This window comes from Schistocerca americana, chromosome 2 (assembly GCF_021461395.2).
Source record: "Schistocerca americana isolate TAMUIC-IGC-003095 chromosome 2, iqSchAmer2.1, whole genome shotgun sequence".
Lineage (NCBI taxonomy): Eukaryota > Metazoa > Arthropoda > Insecta > Orthoptera > Acrididae > Schistocerca > Schistocerca americana.
The window spans coordinates 273,766,334-273,783,512 of record NC_060120.1 but is presented as its reverse complement, the minus strand read 5'-3'; the positions used below and the strand labels follow the sequence as shown (position 1 = coordinate 273,783,512).

At 37.8% G+C, this 17,179-nt stretch overlaps 1 protein-coding gene and 1 long non-coding RNA gene across 3 annotated transcripts in view; one reads left to right on the top strand and one right to left on the bottom strand.

Moving 5' to 3' along the window:
• The window catches only part of LOC124593738, a 37,443-nt gene extending 30,420 nt beyond the window's left edge, over nucleotides 1–7,023 (bottom strand). The window contains exon 1 of the long non-coding RNA XR_006978143.1: nucleotides 6,460–7,023. This is a non-coding gene — a long non-coding RNA (uncharacterized LOC124593738). The remainder of the gene's footprint in view (nucleotides 1–6,459) is intronic.
• Nucleotides 6,255–9,635, top strand: LOC124593737 (actin, cytoplasmic A3a). Of its 2 annotated transcripts, none has more exons than XM_047132068.1 (5): nucleotides 6,255–6,569; nucleotides 7,439–7,579; nucleotides 7,664–7,903; nucleotides 8,152–8,290; nucleotides 8,498–9,635. In XM_047132068.1, the coding sequence occupies exons 2-5, from the start codon at nucleotides 7,454–7,456 to the stop codon at nucleotides 9,121–9,123; spliced, it is 1,131 nt and encodes a 376-aa protein (XP_046988024.1). In that variant the 5' UTR covers nucleotides 6,255–6,569; nucleotides 7,439–7,453; the 3' UTR covers nucleotides 9,124–9,635. The 2 variants fall into 2 exon arrangements, with proteins under 2 accessions (XP_046988024.1, XP_046988023.1); XM_047132067.1 differs by lacking the exon at nucleotides 6,255–6,569 and adding an exon at nucleotides 7,135–7,277.
• The last annotated feature ends 7,544 nt before the right edge of the window (nucleotides 9,636–17,179 follow it).

The following is a 17,179-nucleotide window of genomic DNA, read 5'->3' as shown; positions in this document are numbered from 1 at the left end:
ACGTGGTAGACAGGAAACGAATGCGGTAACCGGTAGTAAAAATTACAATGTGCAGCGTATAATAACACTTGGCAACATATTTCCACTACTTTGGAAAAGTGAATTGGAGTACTGGTTTTATTCTCGAGTTGGATCATGAAAATTTAGATTAATTCCGACATTTTGCCTGCTATTCAAAATGAACAGTTAGGTTTGACAAACCTGTTGTAAACGAGAGCTTTTGTCTTGGAAGCTTGTAACGATACACAAATAATTGCTGGTATGAGCAACATAAAATTTATGTCAAGGTCAAATTTTGTCTGTCCCTTACTATTTAAGTTTGCATTTGGTGTTTCATTACAGTTTGTTCACTAAAACTGCGCACAGTTTTCCTGTTTCGTTTTCTGTTCTAAATAAGATACCGTCTGTATCGAAATTTTTGTTGCGATACTATCGAGGTATCAATCTAACTTAAGATGCAGATATCGATCCCACGTGTACCGAATCTGATATTTAAACATGCCTATCCACTTCTTACCGTATGCCGTGCGCCTATATTTTTACAATCGCTGTGGGAAATTAACTATGGATGCAGAATAGTGCGTGAAACAATCATGTATCTATTTTCTAGGAGTTTCGTGCAGTGTTTCGTGAGAGCAGTCTCTCTTCTGACAGTTATCTCAAATTTACTGAACATCTGTACACTTTCATATGGGCTATACCAGCAAGTACCTAAGCCCGTATCTGAGTCTCTACTCTTCCGCTGTTATTGCTCGATAACGACCCAAATACTGAAGTACTTTCATTACGCTCGGCGTGTAGTCTACACGTTGTTTTTTAATACATGCACTGAATTTCCCGGGCTCATTCTGTCAATCACCATGTCGCTTCACACTGCCCCCTAACTAATTGTTGAGAAATTAGTTTACGATCATGAACACCTGTGCTATATATCAACTAAACAACCTAGCTTACTTTTTGGGTAAACATCGTGAAAAATGTAATATAACACTAAGTGTTCTGGACACTCGGGTAAAAAAAAATGACGAAGTACGACCTCCTAAGCAGAAGTTTATTATCCATCTAAGAACTGTGCTACAAGTCAATTTTACCAGGTATGTTATTGATAGTGCAGTTGGCCAAATATTTTTATACTTCCCTTGTCATTTAACGTTTTTACTCTTATCACATTACGTATCTCCGTGAAGGAATCTACGAAAGTCGATATGTATTGAATCAATTAAGCACAAAGTGCAATTGATCCTAAAGATCCTTTACGAATCCCACAGTGTGAGTTGTCGCCTACTAATCAAGTGGACTATGTATTACAGAAAAGTTGCCCTATATTGTGTATGAAAAATATCACCTCTAGATGCCGTATTCAAACTATCACTTTTCTCCTTTTAAAGAAAAAATGGTTACAACAATTTCCCTCTTCTAGTAGTTCGGAAAGCGAGACACGTATGAACCATTGACCATTTCAGTAGTTCATTTGTACGGATTTTAACCACCCTCCTAGTACCCTATGCAACTATTCTAATTTCTAACACTGAATACCGCATAAACTCTAAAGGGGTTACGGTAACAAACCAACGCTCCCAGTCACTTCTTACCGACCCAAAACAGCATTACAAAGGAATATGCTCGTGTGGAACGTGGTAACAGATGCGAACAAAAATAGTTGTACAAGTTACATATCACTAGCTAAAAAAACCTGTGGAAGGTACATTAGCTCATTTGTTTTAGTTGTAAATATTTCTCATGTATTATTGCTTTTCTGACATGTTCTACACCCTGGAGGACAAATTCACTACCGATCAATTGGAATGAAAGTAAATCTAATCTAGGGATACCAAATGAAATTGAAAACCGGTGTGTTAAGCGCATTTTTTCCCGATAAATCAACATTTGGTCTTTGCACTGCTTTGCCTTGTTTATGATTTACAAGCTGTTTAGCGCCAGCTTTGTTTACCGGCAATTTCTGGTGGGCGCGGAATTGGTAGGAGGCAAGCAAGGTCTGCGTGTTAGCCGACATTTCTACCTTTATGGATATTTACAGGGATGTAAAATTAGAGGGATTCGAGCGCGCACGGAGGCTTTCCGGCAGTCGTTCTTCCCGCGAACCATACGTGACTGAAACAGGAAAGGGAGGTAATGACAATGGCACTTAAAGTGCGCTCCGCCACACCTTTGGGTGGCTTGCGGAGTATAATTGTAGATGTAGATGGACAGAAAAGAATGTTGTGACGCTGGAAGTGCGCAAATGTGGTAGGAAGCATTCCTAGTTTTATTTATTTGACGTACACGCTGTAGTAGCACAATGTCATTTACTTAATACGTACTATCAAAGTCTCAGCTAACTAAAGATTTATGGGAAATCAGGCTAAATCCAACACGAACCAGGGACGAGAATGTTTTGGTCGGGCACCCCATCTATGTTAAATGCTAAGAAATTTGGATTTATTTGCATTAGAAAAAAAAAAAAAAAAAATGACTGCACTCCCTTACGGCTTACAATGAGCCAAGGGCAACGAGTTTTTCTGTTTCGCTGGGCGGAAGGTAGAACAAACACATCGAGTTTTCGGAATAAATCCCCTTCTCGGAAATCAATGGACTCTTAACTCTATCTTCAGAAAATACTACTACTACTACTACTACTACTACGGCGAATCAAAGTACAGGGTGTTACTGGAAAAGTCAATCTTAATATTTCATAATTTATTCAAGATTTCGAAACATCGTGAAGTTTTACACAAAGGGGAAGATTCTGCAGTGCTAATCCTTAATTACTGAACTAACAATGATTTATCGAAGGGGTTATTCCTTTCGCAGGAGGATTCTACCTCTAAAGAATACACCCACACAGTGAGCGTTTACATGAGCATTTAAAAATTATTGAAATATGTTAAATGTCAGACCGAAGGATGCTAGTATTTTACACAGTTTCAGCACGTTGTCCGATATTTACGCGCCTGCATCCTTCCTGTACTTTGGAGGCAGTCTTAACTGGTTTCACCACATCGGTAAGCTATTTTAGGAAACGTTTCGAACCACACATTAACAACCATTATGTCTCCGATAATTCTAATGCCATTCGATTTCGAAAATCACGACTGAAATATCTATGGATAAAAATGTTACGAATATTAGCCACAAAACACTTTTCACTTTACGTATTTACCAATCTGTCCTAACTGTTTTCGTTAAACCTTAGTAGTCTCGCCATGTTATTGTGGCCCGCTGGAATTAATTTTTTTTAGAACTGTTTACAAAATTGTTCTCTTAGTTACTTTGCGCAGCTCGCAGTAATTGAATACAAAGCGAGCGAAATCCGTAATATGCTAACCGAACAGCCCAATTGTTTTTTGTATTATGTAACGTGTATTGTCTTCCTTTCAGCTTTTCTGTTCTCAAAGGGATTTTTAAAGTGAGGTCGTTTGGTCATTATATATCTAGAAAAGTAAAAAATAATTTGAGGCTTGAACTATCCAATTACACGTAGCGTACGAACTTTAATGTTATGCAGAAATTAAGTGGTGGCACCAATGAGGTCATTAGTGATATTCCTACCAGAAGGGACAACCGTGTCGTCCTTCAGCCCCAGTCACAAGCTCTCAAAACTACTGCATGACAGTGTTATGAGAAGCTCAATCCTATGCACAATAAGCAATTGCCCCTGTACTTCATTCACTAATGATCGACGAGATCAGCATTTAATGATCATTCTGCTTGCTTAGAAAGTCTAATTAGCTTTTATTTGAAGCTCAGACTGATCTCTCGGACTCACGGAAGAACTATTTTCCAGGGAAATCATTTAAAGTAATCCAAGTACAATGTGTGTAAAGGGGGTACAATAAAGCAATGCCGCCTCTTCACTTTGCTGGTTCCGGCAAAAACTGCCAGCAACAAAATTTCTAGTGTAGGTTAATGTAATTATATTTCGTCATTTATGACCCATCATAAATTGCGCAGCTTTAACTGTTAAACATGTGGAGATCTACTCACGATATAAATTAACGGCCTCCATCTTTAAGTAACTGCCATCAAGATAGTGGGAAATATTACCCTGTTATTTTAAAGTGACACTTTGAATTTTAATTTAGTCAAAAAATCACAGCTTTCCACTCCACACACCCCTTTAACGATTACGCATAGCTTTGAGTACACGCCCAACACGGAATTTCCGTGCCCGACAAACGATGTCAAATGTTGGTGGTAACTCCCACAGGAAATAACCTCTGTTTCGGTGCATTTTCTACATTGGGACGGCACTAGTTTGGGTAGACAGTGTGCTACAATTGCGCGATAAGAAAATATCTTTCCTTGGATTCTTTCGCGGCATGTATCTAAACAATAAATAGTAGTATTTTATAATGTTTGTAGGCACTTGTTCCAGTACTCATGGTAACGGGATTAAAGTAAACTGCAAAAAAGAATTTAAGCCGCGCCTTTTTTCTTGCCGGTGATTACTGATTTTATGATGCTCAAAGAAGATTTTAGACACCCATTTGATTCACCGGCGCAATGCACGGATTACTGTCATGCCGATGCAGTCCGCCTCATGCTTTGAACAAACTTACTCAGCAACGTGTGCATATGCTACTGTACCTTTGCCTTTACATCGCATGCGCGGGAAACTTTAGTGTCTTAGCTTTGTTTTCTCTGCAAAACGTATTTTCCTAGGACTAATGCGAGTATTCTATCTACAGTACAGAATCACTATCAAATTGGTTAGGTTGTACTTGTGACATTTTCGCAACAAACTGGCAGAACAGTTGTATTAAGATTAGCAAATTTATAACAAGCAACGAACGCTAACACAAAATATTGGGTAATATCTGATTGAAGTGAATCTTATATCCTTCATAAGCTGCACTCCAAGATAACGCTATGTACGACTTACGAATACTCACAGGGCAATAAAGCCATACAATGAGTATAATTTTCTGAAAGCGTGGAAAACTAATTCTCGTTTACAGCCTCGATATTAACAAATTTTTAATACGGAATGTCATCCACCGTGAAATTAAATTACGTTTCTGAAACTACGTTAAATATTGGTCCAACAAGTTGCGGAAAGTCACGACAATAGTGATTCCAAATGCATGGAAAATGCTACCAGAAGTGTCAAAACAGCGCACAGAAACTTAATTAAACAAAACAGTATCGCAAAGACAAATTTCAGTGTTAAGTTGCAATCATTTTTGTAACCGTTCTTGTAACTACGAAAGCTGTTTAACTACAGGGTGAGTACAGTTCGTCACAAGATTTAATTTGCTCATAGAATTATCTGTATTAAGGGATGATTTTAAAGCTTTACGAAACGTACTGCAAAATATCAGCGCTACTTATTCCTGCCCGACTGGCCACTTTGGGATAGGCAAACTTTTACAGTTTTCAAAGAAAACTGCTCATTTGGTCTGCAAAGTACACGTATATTTATGGATGGAGTAATCATTAAGGAGGTACTAACGTAGTTTCGATGAATAAAGCGAGCTTTCTGTCAAGCTGACAACTTCAATGTTTAACTGTTTAACATCACTGACTGGACAGTCTACATAAGAAAGTCCTCTCCGTTAGAACCACAGATACATTTCGGTGGAGATGCTACAGAGTTATATTTTGTGTAACACGCTGACAGTTCCAAGAAATTGACTTCGAAAGGCATTCGTGAATTTAAAGACTGTTATAAGTAACGACTAAGAACAGTTAATCTGCTGTAGCTTTCAAGTGACTTAACGTACAATTAGTAGACGAATACACATGTTACTATCTTAGTTTTGTACTGAAATCCTATCCACACTCGGTGTTTTGCTTTGTTCCGTGCTCATGCTTCGAAAATTCGCTTTTTCTAGAATTCTTAACTGTGCCACACATTTTGACGTTAAAGGATCAATTTATTTGCTTGTGCGGGTAGAGTGACAGGTTTTAATATGTTGAGGAATGTCAATTCTATTTATTTTCCTTCATCAACGCTAAAAACAATATATACAGGTACTGTTAAAATGAACTTAGTTTTACGTACGCAATTCAGTAAGTGATGTCAAATTACAGGGTACATTCTGAATTTCTATATAGCTTTACAAACGAAATATTCACATTTCACGCTCTTCCGTAATTATGACACGCAGAAATTTCAAAGAAAACGGGAACCGCATACTTTGAACCTTTCCAACTGTGTCTCGCGTTTAGTTGAATCAAACCGCACCGTCCAGCCGTCAGCCAATCAGAAATCTCTATTCGTTTTATGCCCATATGTGGCAGAGAAGCTGGCGGCGTGGAGGGAGAAGTTGGAAGAGTCCAAGCGCGCGAGGGGAGTCCGCTACGCTCGGCACTATACATTCTCAAATCTAATAAGTTTATCACAAATATACCGGACAAAATAGCAAGCACTCACAATTTCATAGAAAGTAACAATTTTCTAAGCGTTTACAATACATCATCATCAAACTAAAACGTGAATTAAAAGTTAGAACATACCCGTGGAAGAGTCCATTATTCCGCCGAGACTTTCCCCTAACGGTTAGATCGCTCACTTGCAGCGTGTTTGTTGTGGAGTACGGAAGGTGTGTGCAGTGGTCTCCGTCAAGGTAAGTTCTTCTGTTGAATGCAGCAATTGTACTTGAGTTCAGGTCGTATCGAATGTATTCCAGCACAATTCATGTATAAATTTTGTTCCGTGATCATCAAGAGTGTGATATAAGCGTTTAAATTCATTACTTGTGAAGTGCCGGTTTGGTGTCTTGTCCGTATCAAACACTTGCTTGTCGGGTGGATTCTTAAAGCGCAGAAGAAAGTTCTTCCCCGTAGCAGGTGGTTTGTAGCGTTTAAATATAGAACACATTTTCACTGGTGCGCCGCGGCTCTCTGAAAACGCGGTAAGTTCAAAACCGAAATCAGAAATCGTAGAAAATAAGCTGTCGCGTGAACATTTTGCGGTGAGGTTTATTCTCTGTGTGTGTTAACGATCGCCCGGGTACTAGCGTACTAGTCGCTGGATTTTACTAAATTCCGTTGACCGTGTTTCCTCATTTTTCCCTCTCGCCGGGCGTGTTCCGGTAGGCTACGTATAGCAGCACGCCGCCGACTCAATACCATATATGGTAAAGAAAGCAGCCATTGGTCGAGGTTGCCATGCCCTTATTAGTTTGGCGGTGGTGGGGGGCGTGAGGGGAAGGGGGGTCGGCTGTCTATATTACTGGGCAGCAGCTGGGTGGCATCCGTTCAGTCTTGTGGTTCAGCTGGTGGAGTGTGCTTGCTGTGTAGTGTATTAGGATTTTTGTGCATATTTATTTCAAGTAAGTTGTGGGCAGTTGAAGTTTAGGTGTTTAGTTCTTCGGTATTCAATTTAGTGCTTTTTCGAAGTGATTCAACAGAAATATAAAAACTTTTGCTATTCGTGAATCGTAAATATAAAGTGAATTAGAATTTTTTGTAATTTATATCTTCGCGGTTACAGTTCCAATAATTCAACATGTGTGACGAAGAAGTTGCTGCTCTCGTTGTGGACAATGGATCCGGAATGTGCAAGGCTGGCTTCGCCGGCGATGATGCACCAAGGGCCGTATTCCCTTCAATTGTTGGTCGTCCAAGGCATCAGGTAAGGCGGAACTTATGATTCTGTTCTGAAGTTTGTAACCGGTAGTGTGAATATAGTACTAACTTCGTACTTCATTCTTCGCAGGGAGTGATGGTGGGCATGGGACAGAAAGATAGCTATGTTGGTGACGAAGCCCAGTCTAAGAGAGGTATCCTTACTCTGAAGTATCCAATTGAGCACGGAATTGTCACAAACTGGGACGACATGGAAAAAATTTGGCACCACACTTTCTACAACGAGCTTAGGGTGGCGCCCGAGGAACATCCCGTTCTTCTGACTGAAGCCCCATTGAACCCAAAGGCAAACAGGGAGAAGATGACTCAGGTAATTATCAAATTCTACGTCTATTTTTTTTTTTTTTTTTTTTTTTTCGATAAAAGTGGCAGTGTTAAATTCTGCGACGTTTGAGTGTCTTTTCTTCCTATCACAGGAGCATGACATTTAAGTCGCAGTATTCTAACACTGCCACCCGGCAGTGAACAACTTTTAATAAATAGTATACGACAGGAGTTTATTAAACTAAATTTTATGGTGATTATTAACATTTTGCTAACGTTAATGTTTGCTTGCAGATCATGTTCGAAACTTTCAACACCCCAGCCATGTACGTAGCTATTCAGGCTGTGCTCTCCCTGTACGCCTCTGGTAGGACAACTGGTATTGTGTTGGATTCTGGTGATGGCGTTTCGCACACTGTGCCAATTTATGAAGGTAAGCTTCCTTTGAATACTATATACCACTTGTCATTAACATTTAATCGTTATGTGGAAGTAAATTTTACAAATTTAAAATACGGGTATATGCTTACAGTTTATTCGAACAATGTTTCCCTGAAAGGAATCTTACTGAAATTCAGCAGTAGATATTCTATAAAGTTGTTGCATTCGTTGCATCTGAAACAATGTAAATTCGTTACAGGTTATGCCCTGCCCCATGCCATCCTCAGATTGGACTTGGCTGGCCGTGATTTAACAGACTACCTGATGAAGATTCTTACTGAGAGGGGCTACAGCTTTACCACTACAGCTGAACGAGAAATTGTAAGGGACATTAAGGAGAAGTTGTGCTATGTTGCACTAGACTTTGAACAGGAGATGGCTACTGCTGCATCCTCCAGTTCTCTAGAGAAATCCTATGAATTGCCTGATGGCCAGGTAATTACCATTGGTAACGAGCGATTCAGGTGCCCTGAGGCACTGTTCCAGCCTTCATTCCTGGGTATGGAAGCAAATGGTATCCACGAAACTACCTACAACTCTATCATGAAGTGTGATGTAGACATCAGGAAAGATCTGTATGCCAACACAGTACTTTCTGGTGGTACTACCATGTACCCTGGCATTGCTGACAGGATGCAGAAGGAAATCACTGCCCTTGCACCTTCCACCATGAAGATTAAGATTATTGCCCCACCTGAGAGGAAGTACTCAGTCTGGATTGGAGGTTCCATCTTGGCATCTCTTTCCACCTTCCAGCAGATGTGGATCTCTAAGCAAGAATATGATGAATCTGGTCCATCAATTGTCCACAGGAAATGCTTCTAAGCAGTTGCCTAATTATTTTGTTCAGGTGAAGTATTTATACTTCTATCATTGCCAGACCATTTCAGGCACCACCAGGTGTGGCCAAAAGACTTTCTTTATTGTATTATGTTGAACAGTTTAAACTCCTTGTATTATAAGATTCGAAGTGTTTTCGTTACAATTTACAATTGAGGAAGGTAGGCTGCATTTTTCTATTTAAGAATCACCTCATTATATCCTGGTGTTTCTGTGACTGAGTAACTGAAATGTGATGTATAACTTGTGTTAAAATTGAAGAAAGTGGATAAGCTTCCTGTACCAGAATGTAAATTTCTTAATGTTTTGTATTTGAAATGACTTTTGTATTGCATTTATTAAGCAATTCACAAGTTGTGCAAGTTTCCTTTCTAAGCAACTTGGCATTGTCTTGAGATTAAAGATGTGCTGAGTAAATGTCAATAGCCAAAGTATTAACTTATTCCCATGTGCAGACAAGAAATTAGTGGGAAAATAAAACTTATTTAAAACATGAATGTTTTATTTCATGTACCTTTCTCATTTTTGTCCTGTGAAAGTGGTAAATTGCTTTTTTAATTGAATTCTTTCAATGAGTTTGATGTTAACAAGTGTCAACTGCAACTTTTATGACTTGGGTAAATCAAACTTTGAAATAAGTTTGCATTGAATGTGTCTGAAAGTAGTGGAAATTAGTTACGAAGGTCCATTGAAAAAATTAGTGCCTTCATGAAATGTTTAACACTACAATGTAAAATAATTGGGTGGTGTGCAAGTGATACATGATTACCTTAATGTGTTAATCTATCATAAACTGGGAATGGAAAGGGGTATTAGAGGTAAAAAAAAAAACGTTGGCTTCAACGTTGTAAGTAGGGGAAATAACATTTGTTACATTAACAATTTACTAATGTATTGCACTAGTAATGGAAATGTAGCTAACTCTAAGTGACTGGTTTTTGTGAGAAAATTCCACTGCAGTGGGGTGTGCCAAATTTTTAATCTTGGTATGACTGATTAATCCGTTTCAACCTGATTAAGATGGTCTTTTAAGAAGTACACACTGCCTCATTAGCCCAATTCCTTTATGCCAAGGTACAAAAAGTTAATAGCAAAATGCAGGTGTCAGTTGGAAATGTGGGTGTGGTACATGTAGGTAGATGTAGTCATTTGTGCCACAAAGCATTCAGTAGTGTAGAAAGAAAAAGTTAAAAAAAATTTGCTACAGATGCCATGCTTCTGAGTTAAATTTGAAATATAGCCACACTTCAACAAATTTGCTCATGTTTAATGTGATACTAAAACTATGGTAGTGCAGTGGTGTTTAATAACCAGATTCTAAATTATTAAATGTTTGTGCAGTGCCCAGTTTATAGCTGTGTGAAACTAAAAATTTGGTTAAAAGGATGCTGAGGGTAGTGTGTGCTATTCTAGAAAAGCAAAATTGTAGGCATGGTGAAGCAGCCCGTGTGCACAAATGGTTTGTGTTGTGTAGGAGAGCTGTATTGGTGTTAGATGCCATAATATATATCTGCATCCATGGAAATGCTGAAGGTGTTTGAGGCAGTTGGATTTAGGGTAAATTTTGAGCACATTCGTTTCACCTACATTCATCAATTGCCTGTCAGTGCTTGCATTTCTGAGCTGGAATGAATTGCTGTATATCTGCTGTTGCTATCACACCATGGCGAGAATGAAAACTCATAACAGCATCTTAGGTTTGTTGCCTTGAAAAATGTGTGAAATATGCTAATGTGCCAAAAAAATGCCATTTACTGCTGACAATACTTCTTTCAAACTGAAAAGGAAGCTTGTAATATTTCAATGTTTTATACAATTCTTTTGAGCAGTAGTAGCACTGCATTTTTGAGTTGTCTGTTCTTGCTGGGGTACAATATGCACTAGTCTTTCATATCACCCATTGAATGGATGAACCACAATAGTTTCTGAATTCAGTGTGATCACAGCACCCCCACTCCCCCCATGTTCTGTATTTCTTGTGTGATGTATTGTTACTTATCTTCACATTTGTTATAAGGACATTTGTAAAACACCATAGTCAGGTAAAGATGCCATAATTACAAATTTTTTCACTTTTACACTTGATCTCACAGTAATTCAATCTCTTCAGTGAAAGACATATTTAGTGGTTCATAGTATTTTGTGGACATCAGTGTGATTAATCGCCAGGGATGTGCGACAGTCAGTTGGCTTGAGCAAGAATAATTTGAACACTATTTTACAGTTTCCTGCACAGTGGAATGTGCCTATTGCTAAATCTAATTTCAGCATTAGGTTTGTATGTAACAAGTGAATATATTCCTGTAGAGGGTACATATTTTCAGGTACAGTAACATACTTGTTACTTCGGTCTATTACAGTATATCACTGCAAAGCAGCAACATGTAAAGTGAAGTTCAGTGTATCTGGCTGTCTGAGGACAGCTTTAAATTTATACATTTTGTTGGAGGTGAGTTGCAGATAAATGCAACTCTGTATTTCTGCAATTTGTATAGCAATTTTCAGCTTTGTGTGCAAAACAAGTGAAAATTTATTACACAATACATAAGCGTTCAGTTTATTATCCATTTGTAACTACATGGATATCTTCATTGTAGGCCAATACCTCATCTCTCTGGTCTGTGAACCTTTGTTTTTGACTGAGAATTAATTATTGGTGAACTGTGTATGGGCTTGTTTGGCAACATAATTATCTGGTATCTCACCAGGCTAAAGAGGCAGATAATTTTAGTTTGGTTGGTTTATTAAGTTAAAATTGATCTTACAGCTTGAACCAGGCCTTTCACTTCAGTATAGTACCTATGGAGCTTTGTTATGAGGTTCCTTTATCTGTGTAGCCCTCTCCCATCAGGCTAGCGTTACCTGTCAACCTGGGTATGAAAACAATCAATTAGTGATAAAATTATTTAATTGGATAGATAAAAAAATCTACTCACAAAGTGGTGGCAGAACACGCATAAAAGACGTGATTGGCAAGCTTTTGGAGCCAGTGGCTCCTTCTGGCAGAAGGGTTAAAGGGGAAGGAAGAAGGGTAAAGGGAAACTACTGGAGAGGTCTAGGAGAAGGGGTAGATTTTGGGAAAGTTACCCAGAATTGTGGGTCAGGGGAGACTTACAGATTAGTTAATTGCTGATATCCCCTGAGTTGGGATTTAAGGGAATTTAGTACAATTTTTATGGGCCAAAAGGATTAATAGAAAGCTGGAAGTAAAAAAAAGAACATTACATTAATTGAAACTTGTAACCCTTACTGTGGAGCCGGCCGGTGTGGCCGTGCGGTTCTGGCGCTTCAGTCTGGAACCGCGTGACCGCTACGGTCGCAGGTTCGAATCCTGCCTTGGGCATGGATGTGTATGCTGCCCTTAGGTTAGTTAGGTTTAAGTAGTGTAAGTTCTAGGTGACCGATGACCACAGATGTTACATCCCATAGTGCTCAGAGCCAGCCAGCCTTACTGTAGAGGATAACATGTGATCAAGGGACAGTGAAGGAAACCTAACTTTTTGTAGTTCTTTTCCCGTAGAATTCAAAGGCTAGTTCAAAGTGCTGGAGGTGAAATCCATCACATCACAATAGGTCTATAACTGCTGTCAAATTTGCTACCAGTTACACCACTGTGAACTAAAAGGGAGAATATTAAAAATGACTTGGTGACAACCGATAACGATCAGCAAATAAGCTGAGTGCTGATTTGTATGCATGACCTGTGCTGTCTATTACTAGTAAGAAGATGCTGAATCAATAACTCTGATGTTACCAGACTTGCACTTAAAGCAGGTGTACAGAGAGGGTGACCCAGGTAAAATTTCAAACTAAGGCCAATCTCAGTACCCTTGTTTTAATCAAGGCAATGGTGTCTTCTATAAAAAAATATCAACTGTTTCATTATTTGTCTGAAGTTGATCTGTCTCAAAATGAACAACAAAACTTTCACAAATGTCCACAACAGTTGCCAATTCATAGAAGTAATACTTTGTAGTCTTCATAATTTATTGCACATTATTGTACCATACCAAATGAGATCTTTGTTACTGACGAGAGGGAATTTCCATGTTTCATGAATCCTATGTAAGTAATAGCAAATTGGATATTTATAGTGAGTAATCTCATTTTAAAACAAGTTGCAATGTAGGCTGTCGGAATGTGCTTCAACTCCAGAAACACCAGTGATGATTGTAGCTTAAAAAGTGAGTTGTCAGACTTATTTACACAGTTTCAGCTACTACAATTTCAGCTATCATATTCATGACGTTAACACAAGAAGCTCACTGTAATGCTAAGTGAGAGTACAACATTGACAGGACAAAAGCCCCTGAAAATGAAAATGTGGTGCACCACCTAAGAGTATTCATAAATTACTGTTCAGAGCAAGCCTGTTGTGTGGCCATGACAAATGTGTTGGAATACTTTATATCCAGTGTTGAGTAAAGAAATGCACCAATAATTTTAACAGTGTTTCCTAGCTCCTTTCTTAAATATAGGTGCTACCGTGCCTGATTTCCAGCTTTTGGGAATTTATTTCCTTGTCCAGCGAAGAGTAAGATATCATAAGGGGTGATGGATACGCGATCATTTTGGCGTTATTGTCGCTTTCTCATGTCTTCCTGTTTCTTATGTTTCATTGCACATCCTATGATTCTGTCATTCCTATTCTGTCCACACTTACTTCATTCTCTTCAAGTGTCACAACTTGTTCCTCAAAGTTTCCGTTTGTTTTACACTCGTAATAATCTAACCAGTGCAACTTACTTATAACTTCAATGTCCATGTTTTCTTTTGTATCCCTATTAAACTGGTCTCAGTAGTCTAATGGTAAAGTGGAAACCTGGAGATTGTAAGGTCATAGGGTTGAATCCAGGTCAGACACTGTAATTTTTCAGTCAGCCTTTACACTAGCCATCCCTTCTCAGTGGTACAAAGATGTACCAGGAATGACACATTTGTTGGATTTCAGTTTAAACTGAAGTCCTTAGGGTAGGTTAAAGGCACATAAGCTGCTGAAGTGGCATCCAATTGAAAGAACTTACAATCAGCAGCTGAACATCCTTTTGAGGGACTCAAACAAGTATTGTCATTCAAGTAATTCATTATATGCAAATTGTTTTCTACTTCTGGAATGGAACTGTCCCTGAACTACCGTTTAATTAACCTGCAGAGATGTTTCACTTCTGTTGTTAGTGTCTTGTATTCATCTTCTCTTTCTGTTGTCTTGTTTTGCAGCCATTGAAAATACACAACTTTTTCTTATTGTTATCATCTCTCTCATTATTCCAGTATGATATTATTATTATTATTATTATTATTTCTTTCCTTTCTCAGACGTTATGTCTGGTTAAAAATGGAAAGTGACGCGGACCTCGATCAAGCGTGACTTCCTTTTAACTGTACGGTATATGTTACATTGCATTTAGGAACTTTCAGGTAATTGAACATGTATCAATAATTACAGATTTCTGTAGTTGTATATATACGTTTGGATGTAGCTGTATTGCGTTGATGTACTGGTGGATATTGTGTGGTATGACTCCTGTAGTTGATAGTATAATTGGTATAATGTCAACTTTATCCTGATGCCACATGTCCTTGACTTCCTCAGCCAGTTGGATGTATGTTTCAATTTTTTCTCCTGTTTTCTTCTGTATATTTGTTGTATTGGGTATGGATATTTCGATTAGTTGTGTTAATTTCTTCTTTTTATTGGTGAGTATGATGTCAGGTTTGTTATGTGGTGTTGTTTTATCTGTTATAATGGTTCTGTTCCAGTATAATTTGTATTCATCATTCTCCAGTACATTTTGTGGTGCATACTTGTATGTGGGAACATGTTGTTTTATTAGTTTATGTTGTGTGGCAAGTTGTTGATGTATTATTTTTGCTACATTGTCATGTCTTCTGGTGTATTCTGTATTTGCTAGTATTGTACATCCACTTGTGATGTGATCTACTGTTTCTGTTAGTTGTTTGCAAAGTCTGCATTTATCGGTTGTGGTATTGGGATCTTTAATAATATGCTTGCTGTAATATCTGGTGTTTATTGTTTGATCCTGTATTGCAATCGTGAATCCTTCCGTCTCACTGTATATATTGCCTTTTCTTAGCCATGTGTTGGATGCGTCTTGATCGATGCGTGGCTGTGTTAGATGATACGGATGCTTGCCATGTAGTGTTTTCTTCTTCCAATTTACTTTTTTTGTATCTGTTGATGTTATGTGATCTAAAGGGTTCTAGAAGTGGTTACGAAATTGCAATGGTGTAGCCGATGTATTTATATGAGTGATTGCTTTGTGTATTTTGCTAGTTTCTGCTCGTTCTATAAAGAATTTTCTTAAATTGTCTACCTGTCCATAATGTAGGTTTTTTATGTCGATAAATCCCCTTCCTCCTTCCTTTCTGCTTAATGTGAATATTTCTGTTGCTGAATGTATGTGCTGTATTCTATATTTGTGGCATTGTGATCGTGTAAGTATATTGAGTGCTTCTAGTTCTGTGTTACTCCATTTCACTACTCCAAATGAATAGGTCAATATTGTTATAGCATAAGTATTTATAGCTTTTGTCTTGTTTCTTGCTGTCAATTCTGTTTTCAGTATTTTTGTTAGTCTTTGTCTATATTTTTCTTTTAGTTATTCTTTGATATTTGTATCATCTACTCTTATTTTTTGTCTGTATCCTAGATATTTATCTGTTTTTTCCATCGCTTCTATGCAGTCACTGTGGTTATCCAATATGTAATCTTCTTGTTTAGTGTTGTGTTTTCCTTTGACTGTGCTATTTTTCTTACATTTGTCTGTTCCAAAAGCCATATTTATATCATTGCTGAATACTTCTGTTATCTTTAGTAATTGGTTGAGTTGTTGATTGGTTGCTGCCAGTAGGTTTAGATCATCCATGTATAGCAAATGTGTGATCTTCTGTTGGTATGTTCCAGTAATATTATATCCATAATTTATATTATTTAGGATGTTGGATAGTGGGTTCAGAGCAAGGCAGAACCAGAAAGGGCTTAATGAGTCTCCTTGGTATATTCCACACTTAATCTGTACTGGCTGTGATGTGATATTATTTGAATTTGTTTGGATATTAAGTCTGATTTTCCAATTTTTCATTACTATGTTTAGGAGCTGTATCAATTTAGGATCTACTTTGTATATTTCCAATATTTGTAGTAACCATGAGTGGGGTACACTATCAAAAGCTTTTTGGTAATCAATGTATGCATAGTGTAGCGGCCTTTGTTTAGTTTTAGCTTGATATGTCACCTCTGCATCTATTATCAGTTGCTCTTTACATCCTCGTGCTCCTTTGCAACAGCTTTTTTGTTCTTCATTTATAATTTTGTTCTGTGTTGTATGTGTCATTAATTTCTGTGTAATGACTGAAGTTAATATTTTGTATATTGTTGGTAGGTATGTTATGGGGTGATATTTAGCTGGGTTTGCTGTGTCTGCTTGATCTTTAGGTTTCAGATAAGTTATTCCATGTGTAAGTGTATCAGGGAATGTGTATGGGTCTGCAATGTAACTGTTAAATAATTTAGTTCTTTAGCCAGAAATTTCCTATTTTACCTTTTCCAGGGGCTTTCCAATTGTGAGTAGAATTAATTGCTCGGGTGACTTCATGTTGCAAAATTATCACTTCAGGCATTTGTGGTATCATCTTGTATGTGTCTGTTTCTGCTTGTATCCACCGTGCATGCCTGTTATGTTGTACCGGGTTTGACCATATGTTGCTCCAGAAGTTTTCCATGTCTGTTATGTTTGGTGGATTGTCTATTTTAATGTGTGTGTTATCTATTGTCTGGTAAAATTTCTTTTGGTTTGTGTTGAATGTTTGGTTTTGTTTCCTTCTGTTTTCACTTTTTTTGTATCTTCTAAGTCGTTTGGCCATTGCTTGTAATTTCTGCTTCTTTTCATTTAATTGCTCTATTGCTTCTTGTTGTGATATTTTACCAAACCTTTTTTTGTTTTTTGTCTGATATTTCATTTCTTATAAATTGTGTTAGCTGTCTGATGCCTTTTCTCAGTTTTCTATTCTGATTTGTAGC